Source organism: Temnothorax curvispinosus, unplaced genomic scaffold (genome assembly GCF_003070985.1).
Source record: "Temnothorax curvispinosus isolate PA1 unplaced genomic scaffold, ASM307098v1 QBEX01005011.1, whole genome shotgun sequence".
In the NCBI taxonomy this organism is placed as follows: Eukaryota; Metazoa; Arthropoda; class Insecta; order Hymenoptera; family Formicidae; genus Temnothorax; species Temnothorax curvispinosus.
In genome coordinates, this window is record NW_020214791.1 from 1,862,210 (window position 1) to 1,888,297 (window position 26,088).

General features: G+C 40.1%; 2 protein-coding genes across 9 annotated transcripts in view; both read right to left on the reverse strand.

Moving 5' to 3' along the window:
• Positions 1-337: 337 nt before the first annotated feature.
• Positions 338-6,803, reverse strand: LOC112454358 (PAX-interacting protein 1-like). 2 transcript variants are annotated; one of them, XM_025015697.1, is made up of 9 exons: positions 6,544-6,803; positions 6,000-6,184; positions 3,310-5,717; positions 2,619-3,063; positions 2,284-2,468; positions 1,951-2,192; positions 1,158-1,427; positions 827-1,031; positions 338-667 (listed from the first exon to the last, which is right to left on the reverse strand). In XM_025015697.1, the coding sequence occupies exons 1-9, from the start codon at positions 6,637-6,639 to the stop codon at positions 600-602; spliced, it is 4,104 nt and encodes a 1,367-aa protein (XP_024871465.1). In that variant the 5' UTR covers positions 6,640-6,803; the 3' UTR covers positions 338-599. The 2 variants fall into 2 exon arrangements, with proteins under 2 accessions (XP_024871465.1, XP_024871464.1); XM_025015696.1 differs by having other exon boundaries at positions 6,000-6,635.
• An 806-nt stretch (positions 6,804-7,609) lies between these two features.
• LOC112454356 overlaps positions 7,610-26,088 on the reverse strand; it is a 127,727-nt gene continuing 109,248 nt past the window's right edge. For all 7 annotated transcript variants that reach the window (XM_025015690.1, XM_025015694.1, XM_025015692.1 and 4 more), the window contains 5 exons: positions 24,476-24,806; positions 12,886-13,109; positions 11,458-12,577; positions 10,064-10,540; positions 7,610-9,544 (listed from right to left, as the gene is read on the reverse strand). In XM_025015690.1, the coding sequence (XP_024871458.1) occupies positions 8,891-9,544; positions 10,064-10,540; positions 11,458-12,577; positions 12,886-13,109; positions 24,476-24,806 (2,806 nt within the window). In that variant the 3' untranslated portion in view covers positions 7,610-8,890. The remainder of the gene's footprint in view (positions 9,545-10,063; positions 10,541-11,457; positions 12,578-12,885; positions 13,110-24,475; positions 24,807-26,088) is intronic.

Below are 26,088 nucleotides of genomic sequence, written 5' to 3' on the forward strand. Positions count from 1 at the left end.
CTATCGTTGGAAATTTCGTGCATCTCATCACAAGAATTTTCTCAAATCACAAAACTTAAAATTGTTTCAAATTTCGTCTCTCACTTTGATTCCATTAAATTTGCGCTGACTCGAATAAAACGAAATTTACATCTTACTTGAAATCACATCATAACTTCGTACAATAATTCCAAAAAAAATTTTATAATTTTTCTTTTTTAGTGTCTTCAGAATTATAAAATTTTGCCGACAAGTTTTAATGTCATTCCAATTATTGCATTGTGCAAAATGCATCAAACAATTTACATAAAAAAATCTAATATTAATATATCGCTTTTATATAAAACTTTTAGATAATAATATAAATACTTGTACAACAATAAAACGTATAAAATTTAATGCATAGTTACCTCTAGATAATACCAAGTGCAATTGAAAGAAAATGGCGTGGATGCAAAAATGTGTAAAAATAATTTCCTTTTTTTTTATCATAAAATTATGATCTTTATTGTCCCATTGCAGAAAGTAAGCAAAGTTTCCGTTTCGAAAATAAATCACTAAAGAATGGATAGGCCCATAACAGGGATAAAAATATAGCAAAGTGTAACCACATCTTAGACTTAACTCGCATCAGGTTGAAAATATTGTCGTGCAACTGCGCCTAATACGATTTCCGCACTGTACACATCTGTAAAAATTTAAATGGAAAAAATTATGTTTAGTACAATGCACAATGTTTATTACGCTTAATAATATCTACTTAACTTCTCATTTTTCTTTATAATCAACTTTCTTTGTACAAAGAGAACGTGATAACAAAATATCAAAGACTAGTTTGATTACTTACTGATATTTGCACGCAAGACATCAGCAAGGAGATGGAGGTCATTGTCATGGGTCACGATAATATAACTTAATTTCCCAGCATTCAGCTCTTGTATTTGAGCGATTGTTCTACGCGTCTTTTCCATTGTACCTCCCGCACTTTCTATTATTTCCGCGATCGCCGAAGGAGATGGTATCACACTCGGCGTAACATAAAATATTTTACCCTGTTTAAGTGAAAAAATGGGAAAGCATTAAAAACAAACTCTCGTATTTCCATCTATGTTTAAAATATTCCTAATGTTTATTGTAGTTAAAAATCAATCTATATAGTGATAAATATAATCCGTTACCTTAAGTACTGTTCCTCGATTGGGACTCGTTAAAGTTTTTTCGATATTGCAATTAAAATTTTTCTCAAATTCTGGATCGCTGAGCACGTATGTACTTTCGTCCACGAAAGTGTTTTTTGCAGAGCATTCGAGCAACCATTGAAGACTGACGATAAATTTACATCGTGATAAACAACACAATAATTTTACCGTTCGTAATGGTGCCGACATTACAAGATGAGTGGCATCTCGCCAGCTAGCGGCTAAAGCACCTCCCAATTCTCGAATCCTCTAAAAATTACAGAGACTCTGTTCAAAAAATTGCAACAGCAGAACGCAGTAATAATATAATATTACAACTAATAAATTTCTGTAACTACGAACAAATAATAAAGTTAGTACCTGTTAGTGTGTGTATGTGTGACGGCAGGTATTAGGAAAATATGGGCAAGATGTACAAAAAAGGATATACAAATGGAAAAGAATTGGAGGCATAAGCTGGAGAAATGCAAAAGGAAAGAAAGTAAAGATGAGAATTATTAGAATAACGCGAAAGATTTTCAGACAATGAACGATCGAGGGACGACAGGATAAAAGGGACAAGATGGTACAAGTAAAAATAACAATAAGTACAAGTAAAAATAAATAATAAGTACAAGTAGAAATAATAAATACAAGTAGAAATAATAATGCAAGTACTTAACAGTGAAATATGTAGAAGAGTTAATAGGAAAATATTAATTGCAAAGAAATGGGTGCCCTTTTATAATTTCGGATATTCCGAAAAGCCAAATAAATGGTATTTATTTAATACCTTGGCATGATTTTTAGGGTTAATACCCGAAAATAGTATTCTTGGTTGTTTATCAGGTGGCGGAGGATCAGGATTGCTAATGACAATCGGTTCTTCCAGACCCAGAAGATGTGGATCCTTATTCAACAGTGGGCCATCCAGGCGTGGCTTTTTGTGTTTTCTGATCGAATTTGGACCCTGACCAACCTGTTTTACTTTATCATACGATTCTTGCGAAATATTTATTGGCATTTTCCAAGCAACTAAAATCATAAAATTTGATAAAAGTTCGGTATATAACATTTAATGTCAAATATATAATTATTTTATGATAATCTAATAAGTAAATTTTACCCATAAGATGAGGCACTAGTGAATAATCTAGTTTGAAAGGATTACTCAGACTAAACTGTTGATACTTGGGGCACTCAAGTTGATGCAAAGCATTCATCTGCCCGCAAAGTAAATCTATCAACCATTGTGCGTTTACCACAGCGGTTTGCCACTCGCGTGCTCTTTTATATTTCTGTCCCTCTGGCCTAAAGTTCATTTCAAATATAATTGTTATATAAGAATCAAATAATTATTAAACTGTCGATTAATAGAACATTAAAACATTACGTGGCATAACGTAACCAATTGATAAATAGTACATTTAAAATATAACAGCCGAAGAACACGATCAGTACCTTCTACAAACAAGAAGAGTATTGTGTCTGGAAAAGTAATTCGTGTACTTTGCGCCCAAAGCCTCTAACATGATTTTGACTTTTGCTCGTTCCTCTCCCTCGAATCCGGAAAGCGATATGATGTGCTTGCCACATGGAAGCTCAGTTAAGCTAAACGGCGTTGGAAAATGAAGAACCTGCCAAGGTGGGATTACTTGCTGCTTACTGACAACGTCGGAAAGCCAATGTGCACTGACGCAACGTTTTCCCTCGCGCAGCGCCTGCACCACAGTCGGATGTTTCTGCGTGATGGCTAATACATGCGTTGCACGAGTACAATATTGCGACTCCACTTCGCCACCATGTCTCTCAATAACTTGTTTCCAAACTGGAATGTCATCAGGACGCTGCACGTCGTATTCGACAATAACGAAGATACATCCTAACAAAAATAGTTCTGGCGGCACTAAAAATATATATATTATTTTCTCATTGATGATAATATAAGAATATCAGATCTATATATAAATATAAGAATAAAATAACTGTTTAAATCATTATATTACTAATGTTATATAAAATGTTATCTAATTATGTATCATATGTTATCTGATTGTGTCATATGTCGGTCGTATTTGATGTCATCTTATGTTATGTTATCTAGTCATTAAATAATATTATGATAAGATAACAAAAAAAGATAGAAACGTACATTTCAGATTTGGATTGTGACCGTAAAATTGAGCCTTAGGTTGTGGCATAACTGGAGCATATTGCATCTTTATACCTGGTGGTGCGCCATTCGTTATATTTCCTAGAGTTCTTCTCTGATAAGCGGCTAAGAGTTGCGGGTCCTGTGAAGGTGGGGGTGGAGGTCGATGTTGCGCAGTCATCAATCGCAACTGGCCAGCTGCACTACCCTCGGCAGCACCTTGCAATCTGTTAGTTAGCATATTTGCTAGGGCAGTTTTTGTTTTAGCGTTCACGACAAGCTGCTGATCCGGCGGAATTTGCGCGTTATTCGGTAGGGACGTTAACGACGGTTCTTGCTGCGCGCCTTGTTGCTGCTGCTGTTGTTGTAAATGCTGCAATTGTTGTAGTCTAACCATCTGTTGCTGTTTCTGTTGTAACTGCAATTGCGCCAACTGTTGAGGTATCAACTGTCCCTGTTGGAATGGTTGTCCAGTTTGTGACACTTGTGGGCCTTGAACGGCCTGGCCGGCTGACACAATGACTTGATTGGAAGAATTTATTGGAGCTAATGCTGGTGGCTGTACTCCAGGATGTACCGGCTTCTGTCCTGGAGTTTGCGCGAGTTGTGGTCCCATCATCTGCGGTCGGGCTTGCTGAACCCACTGTAAATTGCCTGGCTGTACTGGTTTACCAGGGCTCCTTATAACGGCAATGTGCGAACCTTGCTGTCCCGGGCGATTCTGCACCTGTCTCTGCAATATCCGATGCTTTTGAATCCTCTGGATGAACTGAGCTCTCTGTTGCGGGTCCATTTGCTGCAATTGCTGATGTGTCTGTGCGTCCAAATGAATCAACTGTCGGGGAGGCTGAGGCGGTTGTTGATTCCATTGTCCTCCGGATCTCTGAGGTCCAATCTGTTGCTGTTGCTGTTGCCTTTGCAATTGCAAGTGATATTGCTGTTGCTGCCACTGTGAGTCTCGTTGAACGATAAATCCTTGTTGATTCGGTCCGATTAACTGCTGATTTTGTGGCTGTTGCTGTAATTGACCGTCCCTTATGACAAATTGTTGGGAGTTCTGCGGAGCAGATTGCTGTAATTGCTGTGAGATCTGTTGTATCTTTTGCTGTTGCTGCTGTTGTTGCAACAAAATAAGTTGCCTTTGCTCGGGAGTAAGTTGCTGCGGTGGAGTTTGTTGTTGAGTCAATTGATGCTGACCTGCTATTTGTTGCTGTTGAGAAGGTAGTTGCTGCTGCTGCTGCTGCTGCTGCTGTTGCATTACTATTTGCTGTTGTTGCTGCTGCTGTTGAGCTGCCAATTGCACTTGCTGCTGCTGTTGTGTCAAATGTGGCTGTTGAGTCTGTAATTGTTGTTGCTGAATAATTTGATGTTGATTTAATTGCTTTTGTTGCGGCGTTAAAAGTTGCTGTTGCTGTGTGTTTAGCTGATGCTGAGGTAATTGCGAATTTATTGATTGTTGTTGCTGTTGAGGCGTTATAGATTGCTGTTGCCCTACTAATTGTTGTTGCTGTATCTGAGGCGACTGCTGCTGATTTAAAAGTTGTTGTTGATTATATGATGGCTGCTGCAATTGTTGTTGATGCTGCGTGAGTTGTTGCTGCGTTAATTGCTGCTGCGATGTTAATTGCTGCTGCTGTATTAGCTGATGTTGCATATTTATTTGCTGCTGTTGTTGTTGTTGTTGTTGTTGTTGTGGGGACAGCTCTTGCTGTTGCATTTGTGACGGTGCAGTTTTTATTTGCTGAGAAATGTTATTTTGCTGAGATGTCTGTGGAAGCCAGTTCGTTTGATTAACATCCTGATCAGAGACTGATGGAGCAACTGTGGAAGTGCTCAAATTGGTCGAGGAAACTGATCGTGAAACATGCGGTTGCGGCTGTATGTTCGCGGTATTTTGTCCGTTCGTCGAATAAGGAACTGTCACTGTACTGGTCGCACCAAGGTTGTGCGAAGCACTCGAAGACACTGGTGGACTCGGCTGATTCCATGGCATACGTTGCTTGAGTTGCTCCAACATGGCCTTAGTCCTGTCTTGCTCCTCTTGCGCAACGTTATTATCCGTGTCTTCGTCCATGAATCCAGTAATCATGGCTGTCGAGCTATTTGGAGACACTAACAGTCTAGGATGATATTCCACTTCGTTAACGAGAGTGCCCTTTTTGCAACATTCCGTTATCCAGTCAGGCGTTACGACGGGTATATGGTGTCTCGTAGCAGCTTCGTACTTCACACCGTTTGCTTTGGCCGCAACCAAATGAGTGCAATATCTGTCCAAGCGTAGCTGACATTTGCCACCTTGCAATGTTATCATTGCCCATAGAGACTTACTGTCTGCTCGACTTACCTGAGATAAGCAGACACATATGTTCGAGAACAACTGATTCTCTTCTGGTGAGAAATATTGCGTCCTATTTAAATAAATTCATTAAGAAAATATACATTCATAATGGTATGTTTAATAATCTATCTCAAAGTGTCTTTTAAATGTAAGCTTTTTGTCTTTAACATTTTTTAATATTATTTCTCTTCTAAAAACTCGTTAAAAATTTCTTATTTAGAATATAAAAACATTTATACAAAAATTATAATTCCAAATACAATTCTATTGTCATAACTGCTAGTACGTGTGTCTATGTTTGTGAGCGTGCAAAATATTAATATTAAAATCACAGTCTTTCGTAAAAGGATACGGCAGAAGCTTGTTGCACTTAACGGAATACAAAATCCAGTTTTGTGTGACTGCTGGTATGTCATACAGTTCCTTCGCCTCAGAGATATCATTTTCTAATGCTTCATTGCCTGCTATCAGATGTGTAACGAAATCACTAAAATAATTAGACCTCTCAGCCCCACCTTCTTGCAATAAATTCAAAATCTGTAAAAGTATATTGCCTGTAGTTAATAAAACAATAACATCTTCTAACGCCACGCATATAAATCTGAAATAATTCAGCATTGCCATTTCAAATATTAGAAAAAAAATAATAATACAGGAAAGAGAAGCAGTCCAACAATAGGACGACATTTATGTGAAATGGTGTTCCAAGCTATAACCTTCGTTGACGATCGAGATACATCAGTTTCACAGCGGAGGAAAAAATGAGCATCTTAACTCTCGGAGGGGCATCGTAGCTCGCGCGGTCAGCTGCGACAGCAGCGAATCTCACGGCTGTTGGATCCGCCGGGCCATCGGGACGGGAAAAACGCGGGAAACAAGCGGGAACTGTAACGTACCTTCGGATCGCCCTCGCCGCTGACGTAGTATTTAACTTTGGCAAACAGAGCACCGTCGAACTTCAGGTCCTCGAGGCCAGCCCGTATGTCGCCCATCCTGTCGAAACCGTCCGCGATAGGTTCACGTACTCGGCATCACAATGATATCGGCGCGTACCGCGCGAAAAACCGTGGCCCCGAGATATGACTCCGCAATATTTTGATAACAAAAGTCCGTCGCGACGCCTTTTGTTATTATTGTGGTTGCAGGTTATGTCGCGAGCCTTTGCGTGGCGCTACGCTTGATCCGCGCGCCCCACGCAGTTCGCCAGTCGGCCAGTGGCGCGTGATTTGAATCCCGAAGCGCATCGTTTTACGACAAAATTTCTAACAATTGCAGGCTGTTACTGCAATGATTTACTATCAGTTTACTATTAATCCAAAAGATAAGCAAAAATAAAAATTGGAAATGACATTAAAATTACGATAACAGGTGTAAATTCGAGATAAAGTATTTTCATTACATTAAAAGTGTAGAATAATTATTTTTTATCGTTTTTGTTTTTTAAATTCATGTCTTATTTTATATGTAAATATAGAATTTTCAAATTTTTATTTTATTCATTACTCAGAAAGACTAATTTTAAATTAATTTAATTGTAAATTTTCTGATTTTTCATGAATTATTCAATAATAGAGATAATTAATAAAAAGTTAATAAATTTCAAATCTTATTTTTTATACAAAAAATAAAATATTAATATGAAAACAAAAATAATAAAAAATGATCGTTTTCAGAATTAATCGATATGATCGATATCAATATAGTCAAGTATAAGTTCAATTTAAATCTGAATAAAAATAGATATTAATTGTAATATTTTTCCATGAAGTTTCAATAAAATATATTATTTGATATTATTTAATAAACTTATTAAATTAGTATATTATTTTTGTCTAATTTTAACATAAAATACATATTTCGCGTTATTCATATATATAGATATGTTAAAAAAATTACGATAAACCAATTACGAAACAGCTGCCAAAATTATTGCTCAGGGATTAGGGTATGACAATTGCGACGTTTGAAAACATTTGCTTTATTGTATGTTCCTTTCGTCCGCATATTAGGTACATATCAGCATCTAAAATGCTTCTCTCCTTGTAATCCAGTAAAATTCATTCTTGCACTAACTTTTATATTTTGTATCTCCTACTCCCTCTCTCCACAATCTTACTCTCTTGCATTCGCTCTTCCTCTTTCGCTCATAAATAAATAAATTATCGACTAATATGTACAAGATCTTAATAATTCTCTTTTTCTTACTTTAATAATCATTTGTCGCTTAATAGACGTATCTTGTAAAGACTCTAGAAATATTGAGCTTGGTCTGGTCAGTATACGTAATATATTCTCATTAAGTTCTGTCGCTTCAAATTATATTTATATCTCTCTGTTTATATCTTTCTCTTTCCTTCTCTCTTTTTCTCTGTTTTTTTTCTAAAATTATTTATTCCTCCTCTCGCTTCATACAACCGACTAATATCTCCGTTCGTTCGTGGTGCAGCTTTTCAGGAATATGATTAAATGGATAAACCGGGAAGAGCAAAGAAGAGCGCTCAGACATTGCCAACAAAATGGCAGAAAGTTACATATATTTCTGTCAATGAGATGTAATGGTGTTTAGGTATTGTTGCGCGGCATTCTAGCCCAAGTTTCGATTTTTGCCCTAGAAAATATTCAAATTCGTTTAAGAAACTCTCTGTAAGTAGTAAATCTTGCTATTGGTATATAGCTACTCCGAGATATCTTGTACGTTCAATTATAGGATGTCTATATAATAAGAGAAGAATCCCATGTATAATATTTCCTCAGGCACACCTGTGAATATTTACAATCCAATGTACGTTTGAGAGAAAAACCAAATCATTTGAACTAGTTATATCTGCGATAAGATCGCTTTAACAGCGAAGAAGAAAAGCAGATAAGGAGAAGGCTGAGAAAGGAGACAAAAGTACTTGTTTTGTACGCGAGATAAAATATCGGCGCGATGCAAAGAGAAAATTATTACAGGGTCGCCGATCCATCGAGCTGGAGACCTATCACAGATACTCAAAACTAAATTAGATGAAACGGATGAAAAATAGGGAGAAAAAATTATTAACAACGCCCTACGAGATCGGACTACATCATAGTCTCACTGCAGCTAGTCATACTATCGAAGTCTAATAACTGTGAATATGGGCGATGATCGTGTTCGCAAAAAGCTGCACTACCGCTGGACCCAGCCAGCGGGTTGCACCATCCGTCGGAGCGTAACGTGTTCGTGAGGTAACACAGTATTTCTAGAATCTCATTAATGCGCTAGGAACCCGGGCTGGCGTTATCGCCGCTTCTTCTCCTCTTCTCGAGCTGCTTCGCCAGCAGGGCGACCTCCCAGTTGTTGTAGCCGTCTTGCCGCACAATCTTGTCATCGTCGTCCTCGTCGTCGTCGTCGTCCTCCTCTTCCTCTTCTTCCTCGTCGTTCTCCTCGTCGCCCTCATCGCTGTCACCCTTGCGACGCCCGCAGATGTCAATTTCCTCGTCCGATCTGCTGTCGCTGTTCGATTCGACGTCGATCGCAATATCCTCCCGCGGCAGTCTCTGCGGCACTATCGAGTTCGGCAGCTCCTGCAGCTCCAGGGTTTCTCTCTCCGAGTGTTCCTCCCACGATCGCCTGCTGCGCGAGCTCGAGCCGACCGACGAGGACGAATGCCGGTCACGGGACCGTATGGACCCAAGAACGGTGTCCACGGAGCTGTCACGCATGAAGGGATGATCCTCGTGATCGTCTTCGAGATCCTCCTCCATAGAAGCGTCGTGCTCGGTACTGTCCCCGCCGGAGTCGTCCGCACCCCGCAGTTTCCGTCGCTCCAGCTGCTGGATCCGCGACTGTAGCTGTGATATTATCTCGTCACGCTTGTGGACCTCCAGCTCCAGCGACGTGAACTGTCGCTCGAATTTGCTCTGCATGTCGTCCTGCAACGTCAAAAGTGGCAGTAAGATTAATCGGGACAACCGTCGTGTGTCACACGGCGTAATGGGGAACTTCTACGAGCGGAGTTGGGATAATTGATGAGCTTGATGGACGTACATCTGGCGACGATGAGTACCAAGTTGGAGACTTTGGGAAACACACTTAGAATGATGACGGGCTTAAATTCGCGGAATTACAACACGCATATGGCCTCTTTCCGCTCCACGAGAGAAGAAAAGTTAACAGCAGATTTTTAAAATAATTTAAAATTAAACATAAATATTACCGGTAAGAGAGCGATGTGGCTTGAACTTATTTCCTCCGATAGATAGATTATTTGTACTGTCAATAAATATCGATATTGAAAGTGTTGTCGAGGGCGTCTCTCGTGTCTCTAACGAGAGCGGCCCTTTGACAAAGGCACTCCCGCGTGGTGACAGGGGGCGGTACACAAAGCTTGTCCGTTGAAAGCAAGAACAAAGGAAACGGCAGGCGCGCGCGCTCTCTCTCTCTTCACTCACCAGGCCCGCCTTGATGACCTCGCCGACTCCGGAGAGCAATTCGCCCAGGCACTCCTCCTCCCGCGGCCGGGACACCGTTTGCAGGACACCACCGGCACTGCTCACAGGACGGAAACTAAATTTATTGGGCGGCAGCAGTGACGGCTGATCCTGAGTGTCGGACAGCGAGTAATTCGATGGCAGCTGCAGGGGCTGCTCGGACGGCGGGCTCTGCAGCGTGTACTTGTTGAAGGTCACGCTTTTGGACAGCTTCGAGTGCCGCGCGGCGTAACCCTCGATCGTCGGCGCTCTCATCAGCCTTCTCAGCTCGGCGGTCGCGGCCTCGCGATTCGGCGTAATCGTAGCCGCGGTCTCGGAACTGCCGGCCCTACTGCTGGCCGACAGTTTCTTCAGGATGCTCTTCAGGTTCCGCCTCTCGAGTGTCTCGTTCTCCGGCGACAGCTGTTCCGTCGCCGACGACCCCGCCGCTTGTCGATCCTGTTATAAAACGTTCTAGTTAAAGAAATTCGATATTAAACAATTGTATTGTATTTAAATTAAAGTCTTTCTCTCTTCTGCATCTATTAATGATTATTATTAAGAAATAATCAAATTAAGGAAAAACGGTCAAGACTGGATCTTGGCTGCTTATAATATTATTAGAGTGAATTTTATCTGTAATATAGCTAGAATAGCACAATCACATAATTAAAGTAAAAATCAATCAAGAGCAGTTTAATCCTGACCGTTTAATCTTGGCGTTTTCCTTAATTTGATTGTATATCATATACGATCTCTTGTATTCCAATAGTCCGCATTTCATTATTAATGATTATAAATTACTGATTATTAATTATTATCGTTATTGTCGATGCATTATCCAAACTTTACAGAAACGTTTCCATTGTATTTTAATTGTACCTACAAACAGGATATTTAATATTTTAAGCATTAATATATTGTATTAAGCAAAATCCCTCAAACAGTATATCTAGACCTCCGGAAATCGCCAAAATAGTTCTCCATTTTCCTCGAAAAATAAAGTTTGAATTAATTATATTCTACACTGTTGATTTAATTTCTTATGGAAAATTATTCTATATTTAAAAATACAATCTGTTCAAAAAGAGACCCTATATAGAATTTTTAATATGAAGGACTATATCTATTTATTCTATTTTATCATTGCCAGCACATTTATCCACATTTTTTTAAATAATAAAAAAGAAAGAGGCAATAATAAAATCCGATAATATTGAATTTTGCCTTTAAAGAATCGGATTTATATAGAAAAAAATGAAGAAATTACAATCTAATTCGTAATATCAGAATCTGATATTAATTTTTTTTTTAACTAATCGATATGTAGAAATAATAAAAATAAAATGTTTATTATGTAATGAGAATTTACTTACTAGATTAAATTTGGCCAGCTTCCTGGCATACTCAATGGCACAGGCCTCCGAGTGGCTCCTCGTAAGGTTGCTGTCGAACTCCGGCTCGGCATTCTCACCGCAATCGAGGGACGAGCTCCTGACTTCCTTCTCCAGCTCGGCCAGCTTCTGCCTCTCATTGAGAATTTTGAGCTTCTTGACAAACGGCAGACCGCAGTACTCCGGCGAGAGGTCGTCAACAGAGGCGTACATCTTGGTCTGCTGCAGCTTCCTGGCCGGCGGGCTTCTCTGCGGCGAATTGTCCTTGGCGGTTGTCAACGACGCGTTTTTCAGTGTGGTCCAGGGCTTCTTGAGCGCCTTGACCACGCGCGTTTCAACCTGCGAGGTCACGGTGGTCACGGCGGTCACGGCGACGCTCTGACGACCCGAGGACGACTGCTCGTCCGATTGCGTGCTCGTCTCCTCGGGTATGGTGTTCCTGGGCAACAGGGACTCCTTAGCGGGCATCTCCCTTTCCACTTGGGTGATCTCCTGCTCATTCTTCGTCTTCAGCAGAAGTATCCTCTGCAGGAACGGCAGGTTCGGATTCGTGGGGTTCAAGGCTTCTGAAACTGGCGGCGCGTGCGGCTCTGCCGCGTGGCTCGACGTGTCCATCAGGTTGTGCCGTTCCTCCCTCTCCTCCTTTTCCTTCAACAGCCTGAGCCTGGACAGCAGCGGAAAACCGGCGCCCAGCGGTGACACTGGCTGCTCCTGGGTATTGGGCAGCGACAGGTCCTGGCCGTCGTCGATCTTCTGCTGCCGTTTCAGAACTGGCGCCTTCGGCGCCAGTGGCTGAAGCTCCAGGCTCTCCTCCGGCCGTGTGTTACGCCTGCTCTTTCGCAGGACATTCTTTAGGCCTTTCACGTCGCTCTTCAGCTTGTCAACGATCCTCTTGCCGGTACTGTTGTCGGACGAATCGTGACCGGGGGATGTAGGCCGGCGCGATGACCGCGCTACCCTCTGCGCTTCCATCAGCCGCTTTCGGCCGAGGCTGTGGAGGATCGACTGCGCCTCCGGGTAGTCCTTCATCGCTGCCAGCACGTCCTCCCGCGAGAGGCTAAACAGCTCGGAATAACCCACCGAACGAACGTCGGCTGTGCGTCTGAAAGTTTTTGATTTTAAAAATTTTCATAATTGCAAGATTTAATTAAGAACGCACATAAAACTTTGTGGCTGCAATTTACATGAAATTTGTGAGAAGTTAATTCTTCAGAAATATTTCTCGTCACGTCTCCGAAATATCAATAAATATCTTTTTTCAGAATTTACAATTATACTTAAAGAAACGAGTCTTTTTTGCTGCTTCGTACAATTATCTCAACTCCGCGTTCCGCGAGATGAGAAGTACATCCATTATGGATAGTCTAACGCGATCACACTCCGCGAAAGGATCAGGAAAATTTTACTCACTTATTCAACCCGTCCAGGTTGAGTATACCAATCTCGCCGAAGAAGTCCCCGGCCTTCATTGTCGTGAGGACTCTGCCAGTTTCGCTGATCACCTCTAGAATACCGTCGGCTATTATGAACATTTCACGGGCGACCTCTCCCTTCCGACATATTGAATCGCCGGGGGTGAAAATGTAGGCCTTCATCTTCAGGACGAGATCGTGCAGAAATTCCGGCTGACATTCCTGCAAGATCGTACCGATGATTTGTCAGAGAGATTCGCGAAATCGATATATCGCGGTGTCTCAACAAAGTTACAAGCAAATCCTTAAAGCGCATCAAGTATAACTTGCCGAGTTCTCTTGCGATTAATACGTGTAAGAACTGAAATTACAAAAATCTTACAGTATGTACATAAATGACTTAATAATATTGATTTTATCTCTTACAATTTCTACGACATCAAATAGTTTGTTAATTGTTCTCACGATTAATATTATACGTATGTAACTCTACGCATTCGTAGATTTTATTCTTCGAAAAATTGATATCTTTACCTCCTTAGTCTTTTTCCAACGTCCTCTGAGCAATAAAAAAGAGATTTCATTTCTAATAGGGACAGCCGTCCAGATTTTATTACATTAGCTTTAAAGTTCGAGAGTGAAAATTCCGCTTAGCATTTCTAACTTCATAATCACCTTAAAATTTAAAGCTTCTACGCAGTCTCTGTAAAAAAAGAGACAATTTATGAAGACTTAACGCATATTAAACATTAGCCTCGAGCCTTTATCGTATTTTCTACCTCGCACATCCGTATAATTTTTATCTTTTCATAAACCTTCCGCGCGTTAATCATGCAAAAATCTCCTATCTCTCCTAATGAAATTAATGATGAGTAGTTCTTCCGAGAAATGTGTGTATTTGTAATACATCTATGTTTTTCTATCAGACTCCGAAACATTATCGCGTGAATTATTTAATTTTTGAAGTAGGAAATAGGTAAATGAAATTTGAGATAAAAAGAAATTGTCGACTTTAATAAAGATTTTTTTCTAATAAGAAAAAATGGGAAACTTTATTTCTTATAATTTGATTTTATATCTCGATATATTAATAAGGTATCATATCTGACACATTAACTTACGTACTACGAATGGCATTAACATCTTTTCAACTAGACGATTTAATTGATGAGACGGATCATCTACCACGCCTATTCCATGTTGTCCGAAACTCATGCCATTCATCTTATTCTTCAAGTCAAGTCGCAGATTCATGGATTTGCAGGCTTACAATTACACTCCATCGCAGTATATTTATACGTCTACTTTAATCTGATATAAACCAATATAAACTTTTATAAATGCGTACGTGACTTTTTACGGCATGCTAATTCTTCATAATGCTGTCACGCGACATATTTATATATAATTTAAGTTATAATAAATCTGAAGGGGCAAGGAGCGAAGTGAAAAGAACAAGATGGACCGACGTTTGCGAGATTACGACGGGACCTTTAGTCACATTTTGCTCTTTTGTGGCCTTTGACGGTCGCGAGACGACCGTCGTAATTCTTCGTGAGATACGATTTCTTTCCCGGCCACCTTGTCGGTCCTCGGCGACCTCTGCTAATAGAGTCGATCCAGCTCGATCTTCCACCGCGATATTTCACTCAATCGACAGCGCACCCCACCGATCCCATAGTGACGGGGGTTTTACACATCCTCGCACCGCACACTTTGATTTGTGACGAGAACACGACCGGAGGATATCTCGAGGCTCTTATTCTCGATCATCGAAACCGTCTGACTTTATTCAGCCGATCTACAATGGGCTTCGTTAAAATACGTTACCGTCAATGGGTATATTGGCGCGAGCACAACGGAAAAAAATACAGGGCGTCTGAGTTGATGGCACAGATTGGCGTATTTCTCCGGCCAGTTTTTAGTCGATTCAATCATGAGAATATTTACAATTTTTTAGTTACAAACGACGAGAACCAATGAGACATGAAAAACTTTTTCCGAGTCGGGGAGGAGTAAATAAAATGTCGTATTTTATTGATTGCCTAAGTTTTACCCCCTTAATAGAAATTTAATTTATCTTAGATAGAGAAAAATATTCGAGGACCTTTCTTGACAGTAAAATATCAAAATTTTAATTTGATATCAAAATATTTAATGCCGGAGATTAAGAATTTATAGAAAGAAGTGTACAATATCAATTTTCCATTAAGGACGTTTGCAAATTTTAATACCAATTTAAGCCCTATAGATACGTAGGAAGGATTTTTAACAGCTTGCAGTATCTATTTTTGATGATATTAACCCTTAAAAACGAATCTTTTTATTCTTTTAGATGAACTTTAAAGAAGTTTTAAATTTCGATAATAATATTCCGATTATTCAATCTAAAATGATCAAAGTCATTATTCTGTTGAGCTTTTGCGAGATTTATTAGGAAATTATGCACGTTCAAGGGCTAAAGCTCTATACATTCCCCGACGTAATATTTGATGGCCATCGTAGGAAAGCCGGGGTTGCATGTTGTCGCTACGGGTTGGTTATCATAACTTTAATAACTCGGCCGTTACGTGCACTGTGAGTGAGTATAGCGAAGTCACTCTTGCGCGAGGAGCATTTTCAGTAAGTTGTGTATGCAGTCACGGTCGCTCGTGATGGTCTTGTGAAAATGCGCTCGCCATTTCGCATCTCTCTTACTTGAAAGAAAAATGTTTTTCTGTGTATGATATATAAGATCTATCTATATTACTGCATATCATATACATATTATTGCACACTCTTACGTAAAAATGTACTTTTTCGTGTCGATAGCTTCACTGGCGAATACCATAGCCAGTAAAACTCAAAAAACTGATTAAATTGTCATTGACTTTTTGGGATACACGTATAATCATAAAGGAATATAAAAGTGTATTCACTTTTCACATCTGACATATCTATGAAGTAATTAATCAGCAGCCGTTTTTGACGCGTCCTAGGTTTGGGTGCAAATGAATCAATGAATGGTGATTACGAGGCACCGCGCCGGAGGGTAGTCCAGAAACGTTCCTGTTGAAACGAGCGTGGCCGCAATTAAAAGTGGCACATAGACTCGCCAATTACAGGCGATCGTAATGGCACCTCGCGAAAATCACCTCTCTCCCTCTCTGTCTCTCCCGCCCTCTCTGTTCGCCCCGATCGCACCGTCAATGCGCCCTTATAATTCCCTTCCCGAGGAGGTCGCGAAAGGGACGGGTAAAATAAAAGAGAAATCTAGTGGATTACGCGGACCGGATCACCTGGCCGCTTTAAGCTTGCGACTCGAGATCTCTCCGATCTAGATTCGCCGCACCGCCATACCGTGAACTTCATTATCTTCGCAGTGCGATATACATCGCATTCGCGCTCCTAACCGGAATAAATATGAGCCAGCGTGCGTATTTAGCATTGTAAAGCGACGACCGAAATGCTCGAGGAAATGAAAAAGTTGGCGGAAAAAGGAATACGAGAATTAAATCCTGTTCGTTGAGAACGTATTATTAACTTTGTGATTATGTTATATCATATTTATAATCATCTTTTCTATTACTATGTTATTACGCAAATGATACGAACGCTTAATACATATAAGTAATAAAACGTTTGATAACTGATCTAGCGCGTAAGCATCCAGAGTTTTATTTTTTCATGCCGGTGATATTTTTAATAACATTCTCAACGCGCGTTACATCGTTTGTTACTGAAAAAAAAAAACATATCACAGACGCGTAATCTAATCGGCAGAGAAAGCTGAAGTAGATTACGTCCAGTTCCAAGCTCGGAATTCCAGCTTTTTCAATCTAGATTTGGCGGCACCGAACGAAGTTCATTATCTCTATGTGGGCTTTTTCAAATGGCAACATACGATTCGAAGGTAATTCTAACGATGACGATTTCGGCCTGCATGCGGGTAACTATTTTAATTCTGACAAACCAATCCAATATCTAAATTTTTTATTCGGAGAAAGGAGCGATATTCAATTAATAATTGACGTCAAATATTGAACCGAGCTTTTACATCTGACTTTTTTTCAATCGTTTACACTGGTCTAATTTTTGGGAAAGTTAAAAAGTTATGTAGAAACCCATCACGTTCTATAATATTCCACATCCCTATTTTCCAACTTCCTAATTTATTTAATCGGCATTTCTCTCGTAAATTTCTCGTAAGACGCGATGCCCCTTTTTTCCGCTTCTTTCGGCATTTTGCACCATTCTCTCATTTTTTTTAGCTCCTATAGATTAGAAGTTAAATGGTTCATGGCGTACTTCATTAAACTTATCGCGAACTTGCCACTGTAAATTAGAAAATTGCTCGTAAAAAGCGTTTGAGGAAAATGACGAATGGTTTTCGTTTACCGTCAGCCAAATCAATATTTCCCGAGTATACCGCAAAATGACATAATTTGAGAAACTAACCAATTAGCTTTAACTTTCCTCTCTCAATTGCTACGCTAGCGCAATATTAATAAACTTTATTTGCTGTCTGTATTACACATAGATATTGTATCGTTATTTGAATTTTTAGTTTAGTTTTTTATATTTTTTTTTAATAAACAAAATTCTATACCTTAACGCTGGATAGAATCAAATCTATGATTCTATAACTCTGAATTGAGTTTTTATCAATTTCGCTTTTCGAAGATACCCTTTTTTTGAGCTGTGACTCTTTTTTCCAAGGTGCGATACTATCGTACGTATTGTTTACGGAAAGTTATTAAAAAGATCTGCTTTGATAGGGCACTTTAAGCGTGCTATTGTGAAGCAAGTTGGTTGCTTCAAATGAATGAAGGGCTCGAGCGAGAAAATGGATTGAAGGATCGGATGCAGCTGGAAATGAAATCATTTTTGTCTCCGTGTCCCAGCAACTGAACGTGGGACCAAGTAAATTTTCGATTAAAGCGACTTTCCACGCCTTCCGCCGCCGTTTTTTCCGCGCCTACCTCATCTATTTCGCGTCACGCCAGTCGTTTTGTCGAAAACATCCCCGAGGATACCCGGTTGACCCGAAAACCGCGGCCGTAATTTAGATTTCACCCGTAAAAGACGCGCGATAAGTACCTCCTCGGTTCTACCTCCTTACCTTGGAATCGACACCGGGGAAATAAAATAAATTTTATCGCTAGAAATGAAATTCTGAAGATCGGATAAAATCGCAAGCGGCTGCTTCTCGCGGCACGACTGCAATTTCAAGAGCTTCAACTAAATCGTGTTGGATGTAATCGTAATAAGGAAACAAGTGTCTTGGAAATGTATCACAATGGATTCAAGACGCCTCGAGAAGATTTCGCACTTTTGAATACCTGCCTGCTTGTAACTTTTATGTATAAGAAAAATAATAAAATAACGCGTCCGCGGTGTGCTCTGAGAAAAATATTGTTTATATAATAAAGTTTACACACATACCGGTAGTATCGCGAGATATTTGAAAAGAATTTGCTCGGAATGCGACACACAGTCGCGCGTAACTCTATCTCAGCGTCATTTATTTCCTGCCTTCCTCCCGTTACTCCTCTTTTTCCTTTCATCGGTTTTCCTGCCTTCGAAGAAAAGGAGAGAAGGAAAGGAAAACAGAAAGACGAGCGAAAAGGGGCGTCTCTAAGGTAATGGAAATTCTTCGGACGCACGGGATGTGACGGGGTCGAGCTTCCTTTTTCACCAACTCGCCGATTTCTATCTCTGCTTACATTTCTCTCTCTCGAACAATATCCGCTACGGTTATCGAATGCGGTAGTCTTGAGGTTTAAGATAGGTCAGGATGCACTTTGACAGGCACGTATAGCACGAGCAAACAAGTAAATGATGAGCGTAGGAACGTAAAATTTATATAAATGTGATCTGATAAATCTATAATGTAGCTGATATAAAGTTTGGGAAAATTGTCAAAGTACACACAGTTTTATTATTTATTAAATTTAAAAAAAATTATTGTATATTCTTAATTTTATTTTTCCAGAATTATTAGGAATATAACGACATAAATCCAGATTTAGGAAATAAATCAAACTGAATAAAATTTGGATGTACTAGATGCCGATAGCACAAGACAAATGCAATTTTTCTACTTTGTTAATTAGTGTTAATTATTTTTAGGAAACGAGCGATGATCAAAGACTGTAAATCACAACAACTTTTAATTGTCGTTATAATTTTCCAAGGCTGCGCGTTACGTAATTTACTAAAGCGCAAAATTGTCTACCCGTAGTTACAGCACTGCGCTTTGGCTGCGGCTTGCGAAATTCAATTTGTCGACGTATCGCTTTAATACGTTACCTGTTGGTGGTTGACACAACATTGTGTTAGCCATCGGTCGCCGACATGGCGGTTAGCGTGTTAACACTTTGGCGAACATTATATGACGTCCGTAGCACACAGTAACAAGCGTTATTATATTACGCGCGTTCAGAGTTCCGAATAATCACAATTGACACGTGCGATTTGGTCTTTGGGTCGCGAAGTCGAACAGCGTGTAAAAGAAGTTGACCATTTAACTCTACCGGATCGTCGATCTTTAATGGCATTGAAGGGGATTTAGCGCAAAAGTGATTCCGTTCTCTTAAGAACTTGACAGAATGATCTTGAAGCGCGCGAAGAGTTTGAGAAAATTAAATTTAGGTCAGTTTTTTTTTTTCTAAAACTTTCAACAAAGTGGGTTAACTGCGCGATTATGATCTCCGCTGGCCCCCGAAACCAGCCGCCGCGAACGCATCCCTCAGAACGTGGAATTTATAAGATGGGATTCTTGCGCGTCGCGCATATAAAAGATATATTATATCTGTCCCGTCGACTCGCCGGGTAGTCCGTATGTGCGAAAGAGTTGAGGTCGGATTTTCTGCAGCGTGATTTATACATTTTCACGTCTCTTGTTATCGTCCGACTTTCTGCGTCGCGAGATAACTTCATGTTTTGTGGGATAAGTCGACGAGAACGGACAATATTTCATTCTTTGAGATATTTAAAATTTGAATCAGCAACACATATTGTATATTACATAGCATAACAGGTTTCTTGACTCTCGTCTGATGGATGTTTGATTTTGGGTTCTAGGATGCAAAATTCAAGATATTTCGATAGTAGCTTCGATTCACAGGTGGTTTGGTACGCGCCGGAATTAGTGCGGCTCTGCTTTCTCTGTTTCGGCAATTAACACCTGAACGACTCAATTTGTACGATCCGACACGGATTAATGAAATTTCATGGGCGAATTATAGATATCGACCGACTTCTTTGACAGACGTCCGTAACGCGCCAACCTTGTTATCCTAGCCCGCGCGATAGCCTTGTTACTGTAAGAAGAAGAACTGTACAAAGGCTTCTGACAGCCTCTGTCTTAGAAGAAGGTTGAACATCTATTTTCGCTCGACTTTATTTGTAAAGAACCACGAAGCCATCCTGTTTCATAATCCAATTTTCTGCAGGATGTGACAGAAAATCTGACACAATCTCCGGGTAAAGCAATATAAACGTGATATATTGGAACACAACATTTATGTTATCGAAAAAAAAAACCGACTTTGAAGGTGAGAAATCTCATTATAAGTAAATACGTAGTTTCGCGAATATTATAAATAAAAAATGCAGCCGGTAAAAAGAGAGAAGTATTTTAATTAAAATATGTCCCATACGTCGATATCGTTCAATATGCATAATCTCCGCGTTGAGACTTACTATGATCTCCTCGTTAGAGGCGCAGAATCAAATTTAATCACGTCTGCAGCAGATGCTCGCGTTTCGCGCAAGTAACGTTATAATATATAGAGTAGAGTTTCCACGTTCATCTATTACTTACAAAATACGTTAGCAAATTTGTCTGAGTCTCAACGCGTATAAATTGCGCGAGGTGATGCAATGTACTTTTGTAATAAATCAATCGCCGTCGTAATATTTAATTATTGTTCACACAAAACAAATAAAGCATTTTATTTCGAGTTTAAACATTTTATTGCGGTTAGAAGACATTTGTACATTTTATTGCAATAGAAGAGCGAAAGCCAAATATATATGAATTTGATTGGTTTAATTTTCCTTTAATCCCTTATTGTAAATTATAATTTGCGATAGAATGTGGGGACAGAATTCTATTAATAATTAAACGCATCTGATTATGAATTACAATTCTACCGCGATTGTGCTTAAAATATACGAGGAATAAAATTATAAATGTATAAAATATATGTGCGTACTCAGCTATCCCATACATCATTTTTCAAAGGCGCGAAACCAAAGTTATCGAACATTCTGAGCAGGATCACTGAATGAATAATGTTGCAAGTTTACTATTGCAAATATCACGAGAGTTGAGGCAGGATTCACGAAGTTTCGAGCTTTGTTCCTCCACGGGTAAATTTATCATGAATAAAAACGGATGCTGACGCGCATTCGACAACTTTAATTACTTCTCTCTTTAGTTGTATATTCTGGGAAGAGAGAGAAAGAAAAAAAAAAGAGACTACATTAAAATACATAGTTAATTAGAATTAACTATGTATTCGTATACGTATCTCTTGCGGGAATTTTCACACGCGAGATGCAGTTGAATTTTTCGAGTAGAGGAGATACGCGTTTCGACGATTACGATTTGCTGCAATTTCTCTTGATTTCTCTTCCTCGCCGAGAGCCCTCGAGAAGCCTCGCAAGTTTCCAACGGCACTTCACTTTATATCAGTTTATCACGTGCGCTCCATTTACCTTCCAGAGACTTAACTTTTTAGCTCTACCTTTTGTATCGCGTTTTTTTCCGTTTTCCTCTTCCCGTCGCCGCCGCGCCGTCGGTCGCCGTCGTAGGTCCCGTAGGTGAAAAAATATATTCCCCCGACGCGGTCGTTTCACGACGCGTTAATAACGCGACTTCCGCAAGCAAATTTACTCTTAAGGTCAAAAAGATTTCACATTTAACGATTCCGTCGTCCATTTTTAGCATACGAGACGATGCGGCGAGAAATTCTGCGCGGCGCGAAAACTCGAAGCGATCAAGAGAAAATCCACCGTGACGGAGCTACCGTGTCATATCTCTTCCGTAATGATTCTCCGCTCTCTCGCCGTAGAACTTTTCCAAATACTCCTCGCGCGCACTTCTCCGCACCTGTATTCTTATTCTTCTTTTTCTTCTCGTTTTTTATCGGACGATAAGCTTCCGGCGCCGCGGCGGAGGAAAAGTGTTTACGTTTACAAGAGGTAGGTCGAGGCTCACGGATTACAGAAACCGCCGCGCCACTCGTTCGGATAGCGGAACTTAAGTAGTTACACGAGTAAATCTCCTTTACATTACAGTTCCCGAATCATCCCAAGTTCTCGCGATCGGCTGGTAGCAACGTATAAACTGATCGTCCAAGAAAACACTCCTATCCTTAACCCCTTAAGTGGCTGCGCCGCCGAGAAACGGCTTGACCCTCTTACGATTACCCTCGAACTTGGCGGCAGCTTTTCGCTCCGTTAGAGAAAAAAATTATTGTAGTATCCCTCTATTTTATCTCTTTTAAGTTGATCGTGAGAATTAGAGAACGCACTCCGGAAGAAAGCGAAAAATAATACGCATAAACAGAGACAGGCGGAAGAACTCTAATTGGGCTGTGTCATAAATGTGGCCGTCATGTCTTTAAAATCTCACTCTAGTGCTCTCTTAAAAGTTTTCCTCTGGACGTAGAGTACACAAACCAATGTTTTCGCTCAAATATTTGCCCGGCTTTAACGTCGTTCACTTAACAGAGATTCATATATATCCCGAGTCCGCTGAAATCTTCCTTGCGATCATATTTCTCATGAAAAAACCGCGCGGTATTTTACCACCGCAAATTCCACTTACTTATTAACACATTGGGTCGCATGACACAATAAGACCGCAAAAAGGACGATTTCGATTTTGTTTCGTCGAAATAGAAGCTGCAAGCTGCAGAATAGCTACAAAGATACATGAGTTATCAGAGAGATTTTTGTTACTGTACGCCTGAGAAGCTAAAATATTTTAACTTTAAAATTTATACTCTTTTCCTACGTGTCTTAAAATATCAAGCATATTTGCTTCGTTGCTGTTTACATCATTCATTACGAATTACACGAATATTTATTACGACATATTTACTGAATTAAGTTGTTTGCGCGATGTTGTTAACGAAAACAAGGCAAATGCGAAATGCATCATCCCAGATGTCATTACTTTTAATCACATTTTCCTATGAATAATGTGAATTTACTTTTAAGCTGACAAAGTAATTAGAATTGCTAACGAGACGTAGCTGTGTATTAGAGATCTGTATAAATATGCTCATATGTCTATATGCTACAAAAACGGATATTTGTTTTAAAATAAGAATACCCAGTCTCATTTAAATATATAGTAAAAATATTGTACTATTCAGAATATATAATTTTATTTTAATTCTAATTGTTTATTCCAAAGGTTCCTGCGTTGCTGCAACGCTTGCAAATTGTCATATTTATGAAATCTTCATCAGATGAGTCTAGTCTATAATTCGAAAAACCTTTTTTTCTGTTTCATCATACGAATTTATAAAAACTATGACATATTCTCGACAATTCCGAATTTGTTTTATTTGATTCTTTTCAAGCACAAAAATACAGCGAATTCGATAATTGAAAAATGGAAGCTAATAGCGTGTGTAATTCACATTTTGGAGCAGCAAGATTGCGAAGGTTCGCATATCCTTTCACGCGCAAGAGAACCGCGATTCCCCTTCAAATAAAATAAATCGGAGCATACTCTTTTTCGAGAACAGTTTGTACCTTTTTCCCACCTAATTCATTTCTCCGTTTACCATCGCGATAAAACTTGGAACATGATCGAGAAGATATTTTTCATTCTCGTCGGTCGTACGTCTGTGCACTGATTGAGCCAATTTTATTCTCATTTTTTGCGATATCGCGATAGATGCGCACCTTCTCATTTTCATTCCCTTCTTTCCTCCGGCTTTGTTCTCCTTTGGATGACGAGAAAAATCTCCGGTCGATGTAAATTTCCTCACAGAGAGAAGGGAAAGCGTTGATAGAAATCCAATCATTAGGCAAAACAAGTTCGTAACTAAATAACAAAGGTAGAGAAGTAAAAGCACTCATTTTAAATTAAAAGTATGAAACAAAAGCATACCTTGAAAGTAAGCTTCGCATGAATAATCTCTCATTTTTACTGCGAAAGTATTGCCTCGCGTTTTAAAGAACTTCATTTTCTTGCGAACGTTATCGCTTTCGCTATATCAATAATCCGCGCTACGCGCGTTCGATGCACAAATTTCAATGCACAATTCATACTTTTTATCTCTCGCAATTTTTTCGCGACTTCTATTACATCTTATTCGTAAAAGTAAGCGTCCTAAATTCAGATATAATCGAACACCCCGATATATATGTTCCGTGAGATCTGATATTTGTCGAAGCGTTCGCTTCAATAAACAATCATGAAAAACATTCGTTCCGCTTTCCTCAGATCCTGACTTCTATTGTGAAGGATCGCGGGAATATCCCCGGTTATATATCGTTGCTCGTTTCGTTGAATTTATTCATCATCGGGGGACGCGGGGGGGAGAGCTGCTCGCGCGTGCGTGAGCGGGGAAGCTCACCTGGAAAATAGTGACCTTCTTCAGCACCGAGAGGTTCACGTGCAACGCCAGCTCGGTCTTGAGCTTGTCCGGGAGTAGACCGAGAGCGGTGTTGATGTCACCCCCGCCCTGTATCCTGCCGCGCGACCAGCTGTAGTCGTACCACCTGAGCACCCGTCGTTTCATACCGCCCGGCACCTTGTGGTGCCTCATGTAGGTCTTGGCGCCGTCCAGGAGCCTCTCGAACTCGAGACGGTTCGCGTTCCTGTTCGTGATGACGTTGCCGACCTGGCCGACGATGGTCGCGAATATGAAGACGCCAATCAAGTAGCTGACTATCGTGAAGACGTACCTGCGAATCAGGAAGGGAGAAAGAGAGCCGATCAGTCCGAGGGGGATGTGATCAGTGTCCTTCGTTTATGGACGAGCGGCCCCCGCCGGAGCCTTCCTCCTCTTTCTCTCTTTTATTTTCTCCCTTCTTTCTTACTTGCCTTCCTCCGGTTCGTTCCTCTCTTTTCCCCCCTCTCACACTCTCTCTTTCTTTCTCTCTCTCTTTCGAACCACCTCGTACACGTCCTTTCATTTTCTCCCTCGTGCAACCCCTGCCTCTTTCCCAGTCACCCTCTTTCTCTGTCACATACTGATATGCAGACACATATACACGCGCTCACGTACATACATGCACACGACACACGACAACCGCAGACAACTCGCTCTCGTACTCTCGGTTTGATCTCTTCGTCGATTCGTAAAACGGAAAGAGCGACGGTGAAACGAGTACTTTGCATTCGGCCGCAGAACCGTTCGTTGGTATTCTGACTGAACGTGATTGCTGAATCGATGAATAGTCGAGTGTCATTACGGATCGTTAAAATTCCTTGATTCTCGAAACCTTTAACGAACTCGGAACTTAGAATTCGCTTCTGACACAACTTAATGTTAATGGTTAACCGAACGTTAAGACATTGTACAACGCTTTCGATAATAATTTCTCAAAAATTTCGCAATTGATAGATTAATTCATTTTAAAACTCTGGATACGTAAAACTTTGCAATTGGCTTGCAAAATTTAAGGAAAATATTCGCTCACATATTCCGCGACGTATAAAATTTATAGTTTTTAAAATAGATTTCACATAACCGAGTTTCGTCAGATTGAATTTTACACAGTTTCATCGATAATTTTCGAATAATTCATGATTGAAAGTAATAGACTTTTAGCAGCGGGGGAAAAAGAAAACAAATGATGGAATCATATTCCTCAAACAATCTCAAATTTCATTTAGTTGAGAGCTTACAAGATTTAAAGCCGTGGTTAAAATAACGTTCCGTGATTTCGGGACACTTCGTATTCTCTACCGTAATGGTATCGATACGATCCCTCTGACCGATATGCTCGCAACCGACAGTTTCCACCTCTTTGCCCTGTTCGTCTACATTTCACGATTCACCGTTCCTCTAAAGATACTCTTTCCGCCTTTCGTGTATCGTCGACACAACTGGCACATGCATACATACACAAATGTACGAAAGCATACATACACACACATACACTTAAGCACACTTTTCCGTTTTCTATCGACAGCTTCAAATCCATTCTAAGGTTTTCTAAGAAAACCACCCTTCCGCCCTCC

What these genes read in the sequence shown, in the direction of transcription:
- LOC112454358 (XM_025015696.1), bottom strand. Translation starts at nt 6,334, where the DNA reads ATGTCGTCCTATTGTTGGACTGCTTCTCTTTCCTGTATTATTATTTTT. An exon ending in TCACAATCCAAATCTGAAAT is followed by an intron (nt 3,064 to 3,309) that starts GTACGTTTCTAT and finishes ATATATTTTTAG; the next exon opens with TGCCGCCAGAACTATTTTTG. An exon ending in ACCCTAAAAATCATGCCAAG is followed by an intron (nt 1,428 to 1,950) that starts GTATTAAATAAA and finishes TGTAATTTTTAG; the next exon opens with AGGATTCGAGAATTGGGAGG.